This window comes from Muntiacus reevesi, chromosome 16, assembly GCF_963930625.1.
Source record: "Muntiacus reevesi chromosome 16, mMunRee1.1, whole genome shotgun sequence".
NCBI lineage: Eukaryota > Metazoa > Chordata > Mammalia > Artiodactyla > Cervidae > Muntiacus > Muntiacus reevesi.
The window spans coordinates 39962748-39980848 of record NC_089264.1 but is presented as its reverse complement, the minus strand read 5'-3'; the positions used below and the strand labels follow the sequence as shown (position 1 = coordinate 39980848).

Below are 18101 nucleotides of genomic sequence, written 5' to 3'. Positions count from 1 at the left end.
GAATACCAGTAGGTGACTGTAGCCAGAAGTTGAAGTTTTTGTCATTGAGGACCCCAGGTTTGTGTCCCTACCTTTCAAGGATTATTAGACTTTGTGCCTTGAGATGAACGCTTTTTGCTCAGCTCCCTTTCCTGCTTATTCCCCATTATTTTCATATGTGCTCAAGAAACCGTCTGCAGCAGGGAATCTGCATTGGTCCAGACCCCCATTCGTAAAGATGAACAAGCAACCATGGGTCATCAGGCATGCGAGAGGAAATCAGTAGGATGATCAAGGAGAAGTTAATACAGGAAATTACTAATTCCTAGTCTCAGATCCAAGAGAAGGACAAATCCGGAAATCAACAGCTGTTGAGGGAAAGGAGTTGTTGAGAAAAGGAGGCGATTGGAGATGTTAACCCTGAGGTTGTAATGTTAGACTGTGGCGGCTGGGGGTGGCACATGGGCTCGAGATTAAAATAGGAACCACATCAGACTGAGAAAATTAGTGGTCTGGAAAACTGAACCGAGGATTTCTTCTAAAATTCAAAGCAGAAGGTTTAAGAATTATAAAGAAGAATTGAGAGATGTGAAGGATGGGTCTACGAGAGCCTGTATCCAACCAACTTGAGGAACAGATGGAGAAGAAAAAGCAGCCAATATTTGCTGCTAAGATGCCATCAACAGTCAGATGCCTGTTTCCAAACAGCTTTTTTCTAAGGGAGCTAATTTCTCAAAAATGTCTGTTTTTTCCCCACACCATGAAATACCACTTCTTCAGTACTGAAGTGGACACCCAGCCATCTCATTTAGAGATCTTCTGAATCACTTGACCATTCTTGTCATGCATAGTGTCATTTTAATACAAAACTTTTTATACTGTTCTTTCAAAATAATTTCAAACATGAAAGTTGAAAGAGTAAGAATAATGGGCAGAACCCTTATATTTTATACACAGATTTGCCAGTTTTGACTATTAATAATATTTTACCCCCCCATATCAGTCCCCTTTTCTGTGTATAAATGATAAATGTACTTTAAGATATTGGACAGCATGGTGCATGTATTGTAAACTACTGAGCTTTTTATAAAAATGATCTTGACTTTTTCTTTTGCATCTTTAGACTTGGCAGTATGATTTGGCTGTTTGTAAAGAATATTAGGGTTTTATTTGTACTTTTTATTTGGTTAATTTAACCAACTTCCTCCACCTCCATTGAATCATGTTTCATTGAAGTTTAACTGCTTCCCTTATAAATTAGCTGGCAGCTTATGAGAGATGTGAGCTGCTTGAGTGATCGTTCTTCATGACACATGAATGAATCCCACCAGCCTCTCCTAAATGTTAAATTCTGGGAGATTTAACATTTCTGCTGCTTTTAATTATGCTGACTGTCATATAATATGCAGTCTCCCATTATATGACTTTTTATTTCAGTGCTGTATCGTGGTGAAACCTTAATGTATCAACATTAAGCCGTCATTAAGGATTCAGACTTCACATTCAGCCACAGTTTGTGTATTTGCCAGTAGGGACAGCAACTGATAACTTATTCCTTTTTCTAGCAGCTGGACATTTCTTTTGATTTCCATTTTAAGATGGTCCTAATTTTAGAAGGGTTAAAATGTGGGGAAAAGTATATTAAGACAACTTTTACTGCAATATGAAAAGAGGAAGGGGCTTCCCAGGTGGCTCAGTGGTGAAGAATCCTCCTGACACGCAGGAGATGTGGTTTCAATCCCTGCGTTGGCAGGTTCCCCTGGAGGGGGAGCATGGTAACCCACTCCATTATTCTTGCCTGGGAAATCCCATGAGCAGAGGAGTCTGCGTTGGGTTGCAAAGAGTCAGACGCAACTGAACACACATGCACACAAAAGAAGAAATTAGGCATATTCTGGTAGATTTTTTTTTTTTTTTATTCCTGGCCCCGCCACCTCCAAACTTTTTTCAGTAGGTCTCAGAGAAGAAGGAATGAGCATGGGACTGAAATTTGTGTCTCATCTGTATGACTAGGTGCTTGGATATTGTAGATGCTGTATCATTAATTCCTTATAGAGGGGTCTTTGAACACAGAAAGTTAAAACCAGCCATAATTTTATTTCCCTCATTTACCGAACAGATATTGTGGGTGTCTTGTCAGTTGGGTCCTCTGGGAAGCACATGCCGGAATGGGGTTAGAAGAATAACTCCGGGAACTAACTCGGGAGGTCGGGGAAGAAGGAGATGAAGCAGAAGTTATGGAAAGCCTCTGGATTGGGATGCAAGTCTAGAACCTGTGAAAGAAGAGGGAAGAAAGGATGATTGGGTGGTGCAGACTCCCTGCAGCTATGGGAAAGTTTTGGCCGGCTCGGCCGGAAGCTCTGGTGCAGAGCAGAACCGCTGGGGAGTCTGTACTGACCAGGGATGGAGAACCTGCTTATCACTGCGGCGCTCGGTCCTGGACTGGCATTGCCTGCAAAGTGGGTGGCCTCTGCTTGGAACTGAGGCGGATCTTCTGGACAGTTGCAGCTGGAAGTGATCAATTGCCTGCTCTTCCGCACAGGGTCGGTCCGGAAGGGAGATCTTAGTACTGTACCTCCCTTAGCCCCACGAGTCTCTAATGTATCAGGCACTGTTTGCCTCTTCAGTCTGCTACTTGGTCTGAATATGAATCTGCGCAAGTTGCCCAGCTTGCAAATTTTCTGTTGTTACTGTCTTTGAAAAAACAATAGTGCCTGTTTCATAGTGTTCTTGTGAGGAATGAATGAGTGTGTATCCACATAGAAAAGAATGGCTGCAAGGTAGACTGTCTCCAGTGTTCACCATTATGATCTTTTTTGTGGGGATGTGGTGACAGTCAAGTTGAGAAAGATCCCCTGTGCTTTATGGATTTTACCTTGTCATGGGAGACATATAAATAGACCAATATCTGAGCAGAGTAATTTCAGATAATGAGAAGTGCTGTTAAAACAAGATAATGTGACAGAGTGAGGACAAAACATTTTTTGACCACCCAGAATTTTTTCTGCAGGAATGAATGAGTGCATCCAGTTAACAAAAGGGTGCACTGATGAACAGACTGATAACATGTGGGGCAGAATGTGTGTAATGGCTGATGCCTTGCAGAATTAAATGTGATTTAAAAATAAAGATTTTTCAGATTGATGGAGAGTTTGGAAATCCAGTAGACACTCTTATTCTTACTTGGTAGGAAGAATTAATTTAGAAATTAGCATTTGATTTTCGTTTGCCTGAAAACAGAGAGTAAGCTGAGGCAGGAGCTGGCAGACTTTTTCTGTAACAGGCCAGACAGTAAATATTTTAGACTTTCCTGGCCAGTCTCCTTCAGCACTGCTTAAATCTGCTGTCATAGCATCAAAGCTGCCATAGACAATATGTGAACAAACGGGCATGGTCGTGTTGCAATAAAACTTTAAGAACACTGAAATTTGGATTTCATAGATTTTTTTCATGTATCATAAAGTATTATTCTTTTGGTTTTCTTGTTCAGCCATTAAAAAACATAAAAAACCATTCTTAGAGCCCATGGGTTGTCAAGAAAACAGGTGGTGGGTTGTATTTGGCTGCCCCCAAGAGAACAGGGGAAATAACCAGTTTTCATTGATGGGATAAATGAAGCAAAGGACTAAACATTCACTTTTGAGGAGTTAACGTTTCTGATTTTAGCTTATCACAGGTGGCCCCAAAGGCTTAGGCGGTGTGCCGGTGGTGTAAGTCAGTGACTCAGAAGCGTAGCCTAGCCATATTGTCTGTTTTTCTTGGACTTGATAAAGATGTAGCAATAACAGGTGCTCTTCTACATGATAAATCTAGTAGAAAATCAATTTGTATTATTATTTTAGCAAAGCAAAAATGTCAAGGGGTGGAGCCGTTTAATATTTAAAACATGCCGTCAGTCCTCAGTATGACTGATCTGTGCGAATAGCTAAAAGCTTCCTTGCCACCCTCTCCATGCCCCCCACCTCCATTCTGCGTGGTATCCAATGGATGACTTAAACCAATCCCATGTTCCTGGGACCAACTTAAATATTCAGTACTTAGCTTTTATAAACAATAGAGCAATGAAGAATTTTCTCATCTAAATATATAATTATATAATATTTAACGTGTACTGTATTTTGTACATGTGCAGCTATGTCTTTTGGAGAAGGAAATGGCAATCCACTCTAGTATTCTTGCTTGGGAAATCCCAAGGACAGAGGTGCCTGGCGGGTCGCCTACAGTGTCAAAAGTGTCAGTCATGACTTACTGACTAAACAACAGCCACAAAGTATGTCTTTTGGGTAAATTTCCAGACGGGGAATTAATGGATCACGTATTATATATGCATTTGTGCATTTGCCCTCCATAGTGCTTGTCCTAATTTATAGCTAAATAAGTGGCTGTTCCCCTCTGAGTCCAAATGTGTTACCACATTTTCCCCCGTTCTGATAAGTGATTTATGGCGTCCTGTGTTAGTAAGCTGCATTTCTTTTGTAATTAAGGCTGTGTATCCCTTCATGTGGCTATGATCCACCAGTGTTTACTTTCTTTGAACTATCTGTCGGCCTTTGCTAGATTTTCTATTGGGGATTTTTTTTTAAAGAGCTCTTTAAGTATTTGGGAAATTAGTCCTTTGTCTTTGATAGTGGTTGTAAATATGTATCTTTTTACATTGCTGTGGATTTTAAAAAGTAAAAAAATAAGCTTTAAAAATACACTACATTTAAGAAAATAGTTTTATTTGCACTTTTCCTTAGATTTGGAAAATCTTTGATTATTATGCCTGTATTTTAGGTATATCTGCCTACCTTCCATTTTCTTTTTCCTCTTTCTTGAGGCTGCCCTTGTTTCCACATGCCCCTCTGAGTCCTCTTTTCTTTCTCTTCTGGGACACTTGTTACTCTGTTTAGAGCCCAGCCTAATCCAGGACGGTCTTATCTTGAAACCCTTAACTTCATTGCAGATACCTTTTTTCTAATTAAGGTAGCATTCACAAGTTCTTGGTATACCTTTTTGGAGTCTCCCTGGTGATTCAGAATGTAAAGAGTCTGCCTGCAATGCAGGAGACCCGGATTTGATCCCTGGGTTGGGAGGATCCCCTGGAGAAGGGAATGGGCAACCCACTCCAGTATTCTTGCCTCGAGAATTCCGTGGACAGAGGAGTCGGGTGGGCTACAGACCATGGAGTGACAAAGACCCAGACTCCACTGAATGACTCACAGTTTCATATGTTTTTGAGGAACACCATTCAACCCACTCTAATGACCCTGTTTATCTTTTTTTTTTCCTTATTTATCTTTTTTTGACTATCTTTTTTTTTTTCTTTCAGGAAATTATATTGACTTTAAGAGTTATATTCCTAATGTTTGCTCTGAATATTTCTTGAAATACATTTTCAGTTCCTCTCAAAAGGAAAATGATTCTGCTGTCTTCTGCCATATAGAATGTGGATGCTGTGAACAGCATTTCATTCTGGGAGTTGAAATAGCATGCAACTGAGAACTTGTAAGGCTGAATTTTTATTTCTTGCTGCTCCATAACCTTTTGATTGAAAAAAAAAGTCTACATTTTGTCTTATTCCTTTTTTCATGTTTCAGGCATAAATTACCCAGCAAACTAACTTGTTTCTGGGTTAAATGGTACCAGTGGACATCAAACTCTTCTTGTGTTTGAATTCCAGAGGCATGAATCCATAAAAACATTCCTGAGTGTTGTCTGTATGTAGATCATGTGGTGGTAACATCATTAGTATAGAACAGAAATGAGTATATATAAGCTTTATAACTCTGGTCAAGTTTTACATTTTTCATTTAGTTACCTCCTAGAAAGTTTGAAATTTCAAAGGTGTCAGCAAAAATATTGATTATGAATAGGTTTTAGGTTTATAATGATACATGATATTATGCACTTGCTAGTTCCACAGTCCCTCTGTCTCAAAATTGAATATAAAAACTGTCTGCAGAGTAGATTTATTCACACCGATCCTGTTTTCTTGCAAAAATCCTTAAACACATCAAATAATATGTAGACTGAATATATTAACATGAGGTTGTAAACTGTATTTTTAAGGTTACAGTTATAACTTTTTAAGTGTGATAAAATATCTTCCCTTTTACTCTTGTCAATAAAGTCGGTCATTTATCGTACTAAAGCCTTTATGACTGAGCAAATGACAGGCCTTTTGCTGAAGCAATACCCGATCTCACTGAGAGTAATTCAGTCCCCATCCTGGCAGTTTTTCCCAAGCTACTTCTGTGTGTAGGTTTTATTCTTCATTCAGAAACAGCATAGTGGTGGCACTGAGCTTGGTAGCTTTGTGTAGTTTTCCTTTATTTCCTTACTTTTGGTTCATTGCTTGTAAATTCTCAGTTACCATCAACTTCTTCATCTTTGCTCGTTACAACATAAATAATTATAAAAAATTAAAAGAAGTTAGAAAGTGCTTGGGGATCATTCTTGCCTGATCTTTTCTGTCTTAAAAATGATGAAACTACCTAGAAAAGTGAAGTCTACGTAGAAGAGTGAGGTCTGCGTAGAAAAGTGAAGTGACTTGTCAGAGACTGAGTCATTTATTACTGGTGAGGTCTCAAAAGCTTGAGATACCAACCACATTGTTCTTTGCACTGCTTTTACTGCCTCTTAAGTTGCAGTCACTACATAAACCTTTTTTGAATGTAAATAATGAAATGTGAGCTTTTAATCTCAGCAGAAATAAAATATTCCTTACTTCAATGTTTATTTCTAAACTCAAAATTAGCTCAGTTTCAAGCTATACTTGGTAATTAAGATTCTTAGGTTTATCATCAAAGTCTGTTTCAAAGAGAAGAGTCATTCTAGCTATTTCAAAATACTGCAAGAGTATAAAGACTGAGAGAGAAGTAGGAGCCTCATCATCAAGATAGTAATCATTGTGATATATTTCTTCCAAGTCTTTTTTGTCTCTATATTATATTCATTCCAGTCAATAGTGTCAGTTTTGTTCTTTGCTTTTTAACTGATTATAAGCATTTTCCTTTTTATCAGGTTTCCTTTAAAAGGATCATTTTTTAATGGATGTGCACAATTTTGTTGTTTGGTATACCATCATTTGTTTAATTCCCCCTCTTAAAAAAGCTGAACTCTTTGGTATAAATCATGCTTAAATTAGATCATTGAATATATTTCTTGTTAGATTTGGTGACTTGTTAGCCCAGGACCCCTGCCTGTTTAGGAAGGCAAGGTTGGTAGCTCTTGGGTGTGGACTGCCGGAGAAATGCTGTTACAGTGACCTTTGTGGCCTTGTCCAAGTCCAAGTCCATGTTTACTTTTGCCCATGCCTACTACTTTGCTTAAAGTCCTTTTGTAGCTTTGATTAGAGAAAATGATGTTTTAATTGGCATGTTCTTGATCACCATGTTTTTCTTGGTTCCAGTGGTTCAGGCCTTATCCATGCTTTAGTAACAGGTTGGAGGAGAGGGGAAATATTACATAGTGATATGCTTTGATTGCCAGATACATTTTGACTTCAGAAACAGTAAAATGAGGGAAGATGTGTGTCTTAGAACCAAGGAAATAGAATCTGAAACATTATACTCATTGAGTGTGTTAGGTGTTTTCTGCTTTCTTTCTAGAATTATGTGAAGTATCAATAGATACTATTCTTCCCAATTATAAATGAGGAATTGTATTACAGAGAAATGGAGTGACTTGCTCATGACCAGTGTAATTGAACATGGTAGAGCTGGGCTTCAAGCACACATAAGCTTGACTTTATCACAGAAATACTGTGAAATGTTAATCTGCATTAGCTATTTTTTGTTTTTAACTTCAAGCTAAAGAAAATCAGTCAAATGGCTGTTTCTTTTTGCTTCCTTTCTTATACATAATGGACTCTTGTTTTAAAGAAAGATGAGAGTAAAAAAAATGAAAACGAGTGCCCGAAACCTTTTGACCCGGGGATGTGCTGTTAACATTTGTAGGTACAGTGTTGCCCATTCTGGATGGGGGCAGCCCTCAGCCTGTACCCAGTGTGAAGGGTCTGCCCCTGAAGTTGTGGGATGGAGAGTTTTCTGCCTGAAATGCCAGTAAGGGTGTCTCTTGACCAGCACTGGTGGTGTATATTGAAGAACAGGGGGTTTGGAGTGAAGTGTACCAGGGTTCCCGTTCCAGCTCGGCCATTTCCTAGTATGGTCTTGAGCCATTAATTTAACTCTTCTAAGGCTGTTTTTTTCATTTACTTTATCTCGTTGTTTCCACTCCCCCAAGTAAGGTAGCTTTAACATTTTCCCATTCTATGTGGAAATTCCTTTTTGGCATCCTAGATGCAAAAGGAGCATCGTTACAAAGAAAGACCACGTGCACATGGTCTGCACTTAGGCAAGTTGCGCCATGGTGGTGGCTCGACCAGGACTTCTTTTAAATCATTTTTTTGTTTCCAATTTTTTAAAGAACATCATCCTAATCCATGAGTTGTAGTATTGCAGTACAGCTACCTGTGTCTGTGCATGTGTGCAAAAAGTATAATATTTTCACACATACAGGTCTGTACATAGTTAAGTTGCCAATAATATTCAGTATTATTGAAATGGCATCTAGAAGATGCTGTATTTCTCTTTTTAAAATGGTTTTATTTATTTACTCATCTGTTACTGGCTGTGCCGGGTCTTTCTGTGCAGGCTCTTCTGTAGCTGCAGTGAGCAGGGGCTCCTCCGGATGCGGTGTGTGGGCTTCTCATCGCGGCGGCTGCTCTTGGGCGGCCCGGGCTCTCGGGCACGTGTAGGCTCAGGAGTTGTGGCTCATAGGCTGAGCTGCTCCACCGCATGCGAGCTTTTCCTCGATTAGGGAACAAGCCAGCAAGTGTCCCCTGCGTTGGCAGACCGATTCTTTACCAGTCAGCCACCAGGGAAGCCCTGTATTTCTTTTCAAGTCAGTACTTGGTAGCGCTCTTTTTATATTGTTTCCAGTTTTTAAGTAGATATTCAGTTTATATAAATTAATTTTGTAAATGTGTATGACATTCTTTATTCTTACATTGGACTTAGAGCTATTTTATGTTGACTTTTTATTTCAAATGTCTTGATTTAGGGTGACAAGAACAATTTAAGATGTGACAAGATGTGCAAATTAGCTATTTTGGGTTGTTTCTCAAAGAGAAGGAAGCTTCCATTTTTTCAGGCATCTCAAAAATTCTTTTGAGTAATAAGTGACTTCTTAGACTATAGTTAAACTTATAACTATAACTTATAGTTAAACTTAACCTATAGTTAAACGTAACAAGCTAAATTACTTTGATATTGATGATGTACATATATTAGACAACTTACCTTTTTTTTTTTTTTTTTGTCATTTTTAGGATTCTGAGTAACAATAAAATATCCGAGCTGAAGAATGGCTCATTTTCTGGGTTAAGTCTCCTTGAAAGATTGTGAGTATTCTTTTATTATCATCTCTTATTGGTATTTTGTTTACTACATTTCCAATATAAGTCTGTTACTAAGCTATCAACTTTTCAAAATAAAATTGTTTTCCCAATTATGAAACATCTCAGAATTTTTTTTTTCAGAATTGAATTTTAAAAAGCAATACATTAAAGCAGAGGAGGACAAGCTTTTGGTAAGGGCCAGATATTAAATAATTTAGGCTTTGTGGGCCGTATGGTCTCTGTCACTGTGACCCAGTTATGCCACTGTCTGGAGAAAGCAGCCGTGGACAGTGCATACATAAATCAGTGTGGATATAACTTTGCTTACAAGACGGGCCTGTGCAGCATGGTTGGATGACCTGTGGCTTTTAAAGCCTTAATGCTGTTTTGAAATTTTGTCATGAAATGTGTGTACCTTTTAAGTTAGTTCAGTAGAATTAAAAAAACCTCATCCAAGGGGAAGTACTTTTGCATTAACTTAATATTTTATTCAGCTGTCTTTGAATATGATCCTTTTGTTTTGCCTGACAGTTAGGTCTAGTTTTGCTTCTGACCAGATGTGTGACAGGTATCGCTTATTTTTTGCCTTGGTGATTTTGCACAGTGGATCTTTAATTTGCTTGTGTGCTGAATGCTACTCTGGGATCATGTTCCCAGTTCCCTATTACTCCTACCCTTCAGATAACGTTTCAGATGCAGCAGGGAGCCGGTCACACAGTGACCATCTCCGTTTCTGTTGGATACAGACTTTCCTCATTTTCTTAGTTCTCATTTCTTCCCTTGCTCTATTCCCGTGTGGCCTTTCCTTGACCATTTCACTGGGTGTCTTCTCCCACAACTGATTCCCACGGGACTTTATTGCTTTCATCTCAAATGTGTTATTTAAGCACATAGCGTCTAAAATTCTTTGTCTTTTTGGATATGTCTCTATTCCTTTCACTGAGATCAAATGTCTTTAAATTAGGTTATATTAGGGCCTTCCAACTCCCCTCTACTCATTTACATATACATATATAGCAATGCGTTTACATTTACCTATGTAATATATGCGTTTACATATTTATGCAGTGCATTCATGTGTGCATGCGTGCATATAATCGTGTATACACACATATGTGTGCACATGCACACCTATAAAATGATCTTTACACAGTAGTGCTTAATGCTCAGATTTTTTTTTTTCTGTTTTCATTCGAGGCTTCCTGTCTTGTTCCACATTGTCCGTTTGCTTCCAAGGATGCTGGCCGCACCTCGTGTCCAGGCCTTTCCTGGAGAGGACCGTCCACACACATTCCATGGTCACTGGTCCAGGAGTGGGTATCTGACCCAATGAATCCAGTTGAGATTTGCTTGGGGCTTTGGGGAGAGGCGTTTCCTCCCTGTCCTCAGAAGGATGGTTGTACTTCTGGTACAGAAGCCGCCATGCTGCGGGCTTGGGCCAGAGCCGATGCACAGAGAGTGGGGTCGGCCCGTTGGGGGAGTGGAGGGGAGCTGGCGCGACCTCCCTGAAGCGGGACTCCCTCTGGACTGTTAGAGTCGTAAGAGGCGGCGTGATCCTCTTTAGTTTTCTGTTCCTTGTAAGAAAAGTCCTCGTGCCTGACGGACACCCTGTCTCCCAGGGCACAGTGCCAGGCCCTGCGTATGGGTGCTCAGTGACGCGGGGTCTGCGAGGTTTGCCCTTTCCGAGGGAAGGGTGATGGGCGCTCCAGGGTGCTGGGATGCTCCTGTGTTCAGAAACACAAGTTACTTTTGGCACCAGAATTGCTGTGGTGGTTCATGCACATCAGAAATGTGGACAGCATTGCGGTACTGGGGGGTTTGACCTTAACCTAGCAAATCTGGGGGTACACAATTCAGCCTGTGACAATGATGTACTGTTTTAGAGTAACCCATGTATATTTTCCTTACTTGTTTCCTAATTGCTCTGCCTCAGGAGAATGGATAACAGAACAGAGAAAAGGACTCTTTTGACTAGTAAGTTCCTGAAGTCCTAGTCCAAGTGTAGAAAAGAAGTTTCAAAAGATGTGAAAAATTATTCCTTACCTTGATGCATACTCTGTGGGCTAATTGGAGAGTTAGAGGGAGTGTAGGCAGAGCTTACATGTTGGTGGGTCCCCAGGAAAGGGCTCTGTCTTTGCCTTCCTCCCTGTTCCTACCTGGGATGAGGGGGAGACAGGGAAAAAGATCATGTGAAGTCAGTATAAGGTTCTGGATCCAAAGGGGCATCTGAGGCCTCTTTCCTGGGGAAGCAAAATCCCAGATTTCCCAGGATCCAGCATGACATGGAGCAGGAGAGCTGGTAGCCATTGAAGTATGCCCACATACTTCAATGGCTAGGACCATCTTTCGAAGGGTTTCCCCAGGGAGTGGCAGGATAGGCTTGGGGTTTGTCAGCAGAGAGAGTGCGCTGTTTCTGCAGAATCCTGCTGGTTGCCAGAAAGTACTTTAGAAGTATCCTGGACAGCTTCTGGGAACCCAACTTAAGACCGAGCTAGCCGGATAAATGACTTCTTATTTGTATAAATGACATCATTTTCAAATCTTTCAAAAATTACCTGAAAACACTGTAGCAGACTTCTTCCTTTAACACTTCCCAGAATGGGATGTGGTATAAAAAGCAAGTGGTAGGTCAAGGAATTATTCAGACTAGGGCCAAAACTGTAAAAGTCTGGCCTTAAAATTCCTGTAGCCAGGCCATGCAGAATAAGAGATGGGCTTAGTAGTGCTGGGTAGGGTGCATGGGGTAGAATAGTAGGGGCTGGCTGGGTTGAACTAGCTAGCATGTGTGCCCCAGAGATGGAGTAAAACCTGCAAGGCAAGCCGTCTTGGCAGTTCTTTTGGGTTGAAGAGTGGATTTCTTTAAGAGGATTAGTTTTCTCTTTTTTTTCCCACAAAGTAAAACTGGTGTGGGTAGACACACCCCTTCCTACAAACTCCTATCTAGAATGGAACCTTTTTGTTTAGGCTTACCAAATTGTTCTTCCAAATGCTTGGTTTCCTTTTGGGAGCTTTCTTGTTTTCCATCATTTGTATTTGCTTTTGTCCCTCATAAGAAAGTAGCAGAGTATGTGGTGTGTGTGCTTTTCTTCAAAAATTTTTATTTGAGTGTAATTGATTTTCATTGTGTTAGTTTCAGGTGTATAGCAAAGTGAATCAGTTATATACATATACATACTCTTTTTTTTTCTTAGATTCTTTGGAGTTTTTCTTTAGGGTTTGGCGTTTTTATTTTTAGGACATAATACCTCTTTATGACATCTTGGAAACTAGTTTCCTAGTTATGATCTACTTTTTTAAAAGATTAATTTGCCTTCTTTTAAAAGTGTGTGCCATGGATAACTGAGGTAGATTTATTGTATCATGTTAATTAAAACCATTAAAAAGTTAAATGGTCTAATATCAAGGCTTGGTACAAGTATTGTCTTAGTCATTATTATTCTTTCCTGAGTAGCTAATCTAAATTTGTTCAGCAGATATTTATTAATTGCCCACACTGTCTTAGGATTGGGATTGTTGTCAAAGGTCCTGTCTTTAAAGAGTTTACGTTGTGATGGGGAGAAATAGAATAAACATAGCAAGCAAATTGATAGCATAAATATAGGTCCCCCTGCTCCAGGTTCCATCCTGCATGGTATGGAGGACTGACTCTACTATACCATTTTACATAACTGGATATTGGTGTTTGTGGGGGTCCTGGAACTAAAGGAATGACTGTACTGTGGGTAAACAAACATACAGCAGGGAGTGGCGTTTGCGTGCCTATGCAATATGTATGTGAGTTTTGTATGGTGATAGTGTGAAGGCTTAGAGCAAGTGATTGAGCCTTGAGAAAAGAATATTATAGGCAGCTGGACTTGTAGGTGCAAAAGCTGTGCTGTGAAATGTGTTGCTTGTGTTTGAGGAGCAGCAAGGAGACCAGAGTGAGGCCAAAGAGGTATTGGTGGGACAGATTCTAGAGGGTTATTGTAAGGACCTTGGCTTTTACTATGAGCTACTGTGAGCAGTAGTCATGTATGGATGTGAGAATTGGACTATAAAGAAAGCTGAGCGCCGAAGAATTGATGCTTTTGAACTGTGGTGTTGGAGAAGACTCTTGAGAGTCCCTTGGACTGCAAGAAGATCCAACCAGTCCATTCTAAAGGAAATCAGTCCTGAATTTTCATAGGAAGGACTAATGCTGAAGCTAAAGCTCCAATACTTTGGCCACCTGATGGGAAGAACTGACTCATTGGGAAAGACCCTGATGCTGGGAGGGATTGGGGGCAGGAGGAGAAGGGGACGACAGAGGTTGGATGGCATCACCGACTTGGACATGAGTTTAAGTAAGCTCCGAGGGTTGGTGATGGATAGGGAGGTGTGGCGTGCTGCAGTCCATGGGATCGCAAAGAGTTGGACACGACTGAGCGACTGAACTGACTGACTGACTGTGAGCAGAGGGGCTTCCCAGGTGGCGCTGGTGGTAAACAACCCGGCTGCCAGTGCGGGAGATGAAAGAGATGCAGATTTGATTCCTGGGTCCGGATAGTCCCTTAGACTACCTTGCAGTCCAAGGGACTCTGGAGTCTTCTCCAGCACCACAGTTCAAAACCATTAATTCTTTGGCGCTCAGCTTTCTTTATAGTCCAACTCTCACATCCATACATGACTACTGGAAAAACCACAGCCCTGAGTAGACAGACCTTTTTGTTCTTGAGCTATCGAGGAAGAGTTAAATCTAAGGTAATTAAAGCCCATAATCTCTGTTTAGAGACTGGTGCCCTCATTTGGACTGGTGGTTGTCTAACTTTGTGTGCAGTAGAATCACTTGGGAGGACTTGATAAAGCACAAACTAGAGCTCCTGATACTGGGTTGGTTTCTGAGGTGGCTGTGAGATGTCCAGGTGTAGGTGTTGAGTTAGACTGCTGTGTGTGCAATAGGGAACTCAATGGTGAGCCTGGGCTGCAGATACAGTTGTGAGCCTAGAGAGGGGTGGTGATGATTGCCTCAGAGAAAGTAGCTGTGGCACCCAGGCTTTCGTTGCCCATGGGGTATGGCATCTTCCCAACCTAGGGATCGAACCTGCGTCCCCTGCATTGGCATGCAGATTCTTATCCACTCTCCCACCAGGGAAGAAAGACTTAGCTCTTTTAACAACCGTTAAGATAGTCCTTTAATTTTGTTTATGCAATTCTTGTGTGCCTTTTCATTTATATTTTAATGAAGTAACATTCAGATTTAGCTGTATATCCCCAGCTTAGACTCATGTTCACTAGGGAAGTTGTGGGTTGGTAAAGGCAGGGAGGAGGAGGGCAGTATTAAAGAATTTGACTATAAATATCTTTTGGCAATGCCTGATTAATATGGCTATTATTAAATATTATATAATATGTCAAGGATTTTTTATTATTGAAGAAAAAGTGCATCTTTAAATCACATTATAGTCCTCGGTTATTCATGAGAGGTATTTTGTAGAAACACATGCAGTACATCATTGACCATAAATTTATGTACTGCTTTAGCTAAATCACTTCCTGTTGTAGATACTCTTTAAAATCTGATAAACGAAACATATGTTTTAAAAAAATAGAACTGACATTGTATATTTCTTTTTGCAGAACTTTTTTGCTTATATAGGTCAAAAACATTGATTCAGTTTTTTCCTAAAATCATATTTTTGCAATAAAGAATTGGGGTCGGTTTTGGCAGGGGAGGGGGGTGGGGAGATGAGAACTAATAAATTGAGCCTGAGGACTAGTTGTAATTCATGGGGCTAAAAATAGTGGGAACAAAATTTGTATTAAAAATTTCAACATACAGAAAATTGAAAGAATGATGTAGTAATCTCCCACATTACCGATTTACCTACTCAGTCGTTAATAACAACATGCCATTGTTGTTTTCCTTTATATTGGAGCGCGTCTACATATACATGTTTGCTGAATTATTTGAAAGTCAATTGCAGACATCATGACCTTCTGAGAAATATTAGTGCTCATGAATGAGATGCAGCAGTCTCTACATTGTCCGACTGTGAATATCCTAATGATTTTGTGGCTAGCTCTAATTGACTAAAAAGACTTTATGGTGAAGGTCAGGTAGTGTAATCCTGTCTCTCAGCCATGGTTGACTTTTCCACCCATTTATCATCTGTCTCAGCCCGTTCTGGCCGCTGTAACGAGATGTCATGAGCTGGGTGGCTCATGAACAGCATCTCTCAGTTCTGGAGGCTGGAGTCCAGGATCGAGGCTCTGGCAGGTTTGGTGTCCAGTGAGGGCCCACTTCGTACTTGGCCGTCTTTTTGCTGCAGTCTCTCTCATGTGGTGGAAGGGGAAGCGGGAGCTGTCTGAGTCTCTTTTACAATGGCATTAACCTCACTCATGAAGTCTCTGCTTTTATGACCTATCCACCTCCCAAAGACCCCATTTTTGTGGAACATAAAATCTGAGTTCTGACTAATGAAATACTTATTTAGTAATGGTAACCAGAATTGACCCTATACTATGTTTAAGGAATGTTTCCTATCTTTATAGAATTGCAAGGTACTTGGGGGTTCAGTTTTATTTAGAAGAACCTGGCTCTGATTTGTAGGGTGGGTGGAATGGGATTGCAGTTTTGCTGCTAGCTTGCAGAAGAATATTTAATGCATAAGGTTGGGAGTGAGACATGGAGAAGGCAGAACAGGGTTTGTCGGCGGATGTTTATGTGCCCAGGATTCACTGGTTGCGCCTTCAGAGAAGAGGTCTTGAGAATTTCTGGTCAACCTCCGTCGCCCGGTATGAAACAGAATGGAGAGCGCAGGAAGCCAGTGTGGATGGCACCTGGGGAGCGATATAAAACCTGGGTTTATAGCAGGGGCTGGCCAGTACTGTGAGGGGCAGAGGGCCACTTTCATCAGGCTGTTTTTGTGAAATTGCCAGGAAACCTGCCTACGAACCAGTCCTAGTGGTACAGCTTTGTCTATGTTGATAGTTAGAATGAGCCATTAAGGAAAAAGAGCATGTTATGAAGCAGGCCATACAACGGTGAGTTTTCATCATCCGATGTCAGTAAAACTGAACGTGCCTCCCTCACTGGATGACAGGAAGCACAGGATCTGAGTCCACTGCAGTGAGACTTCCTCGGTGTCCTTTTCTTCATCACCAGTAGACCAGGCAGGTCAGATGCTTGAGGAAGTGAAGTGAGTATTTTTCTGTTGAGTAGTTGAGGCTGCTTCTCACAGGCTAGACTGCCCATGATAGGGCAGTAGTGACAGATGATCCCAGAGACATGTCACCTCAGTGTTGTGATAACAGGTGGCACCGGTGGTCCAGGATCTGCTTTCAGGAAAGCTTTTTATTTCTCACATAAGTGAGGTGCTAAAGGACCCGGGAGGTACACGCTACCCTGGGTTTGTATTGCCCTTTGCTCTGCATTTCTGCATTGTTTCACCAGCTCCATGTGTGTGTGTGGTGGTGGGGGGTCAGTGGGTGGGTGTAACTCACTTTAGTCTTGTCCAGCTCTTTGCGATCCTATGGACTGTAGCCCATCAGGTTCCTGTGTCCATGGGATTCTCCAGGCAAGAATACTAGGGTGGATTGCTGTCCCCTCCTCCAGGGATCTTCCTGACCCAGGGATCAATCCTGTATCTCTGCTGCATTGGCACGCGGGTTCTTTGCCACCAGCGCTCCCTCGGAAGTCCAATTATGAGGATAATGATGGATATTTAGGAGGGTTGCTGTCAGAAGCTCACACATACATGAAAGGGGGAATGTTGCCTTTGTTTGGGAAAGACTCCCAGGTGAAGAGAAGTTGGGAGGGTTTCTGTTCACAGTCCGAACTGAGGTGCTCTGAGAGATGACCTGAGGCCACTCAGGCCTCCATTGGACAAGGCTATGAGTGAGTCCTGATGAGTGGGCCCACTTTGGGTGTCTAGTCGACTTGAACTGCGGGCCAGCTATTGGCTGGCCTGTGGGAAGCAGGCCACGAGGATTGCTCTCTACAGATGTTAGCTGGACGCTAGTGTGGGGTGACTGGAGAGTTTCAGCTGAGCCCAAGCAGAACCTTTGAAAGTGAAAGTCACTCAGGTGTGTCCGACTCTTTGTGACCCCATGGACTATACAGTCTGTGGAATTCTCCAAGCCAGAATACTGGAGTGGGTATCCTTTCCCTTCTCCAGATCTTCCCAACCCAGGGATTGAACCCAGGTTTCCTGCATTGCAGGGGGATTCTTCACCTGCTGAGCCACACGGGAAGCCCACGTAGAACCTTCAGCGATGGGCCAAATCAGCCCTGGAGGAAGGCTCTGGCTGTGATGCTCACTGCTGCCCCCAGTGGTCGCGTGCTGGCATGGAAGGGCCAAGCATCAGGGGAGAATGGGGATGCAGTAGCCCCCGGCCCATCTGAGGTTTCGGTTTCCACAGTTTTATTTACTCATGGTCAACTACAGGTGGAAAATATTAAATGGAAACTTCCAGAAGTAACCAATTCCTGAGTTTTAAACTGCACACAGTTCTGAATAGTGTGATGGAATCCCGCACCATCCCACCCAGGGCGTGAATTCACCCTTTGTCCTGCACACCCTGCTCCTCAGTCCCTTAGTAGCCATTCCGGCTATCAGATCCACTGTCAAGGTATCACACACAGTTTGTGTTCAGGTCACCCTCATTTTACTCAGTAACAGCCCCAAGGCATGAGAGTGCTGAGGCTGACAGTTTGGATGTGCTGAAGAGAAGCTGCATGACACTTGCTTTAAGTTAAATGGTGAAAGTTCTTGGCGTAATA

The 18101-nt window shown here is 41.5% G+C and overlaps 1 protein-coding gene across 2 annotated transcripts in view; it reads left to right on the top strand.

Annotated features, from left to right (window-relative positions):
• ADGRA3 (adhesion G protein-coupled receptor A3) overlaps positions 1 to 18101 on the top strand; it is a 125582-nt gene that overhangs the window by 24942 nt on the left and 82539 nt on the right. For both annotated transcript variants that reach the window (XM_065907347.1, XM_065907346.1), the window contains exon 2: positions 9293 to 9364. In XM_065907347.1, coding sequence (XP_065763419.1) covers positions 9293 to 9364 — 72 coding nt within the window. The remainder of the gene's footprint in view (positions 1 to 9292; positions 9365 to 18101) is intronic.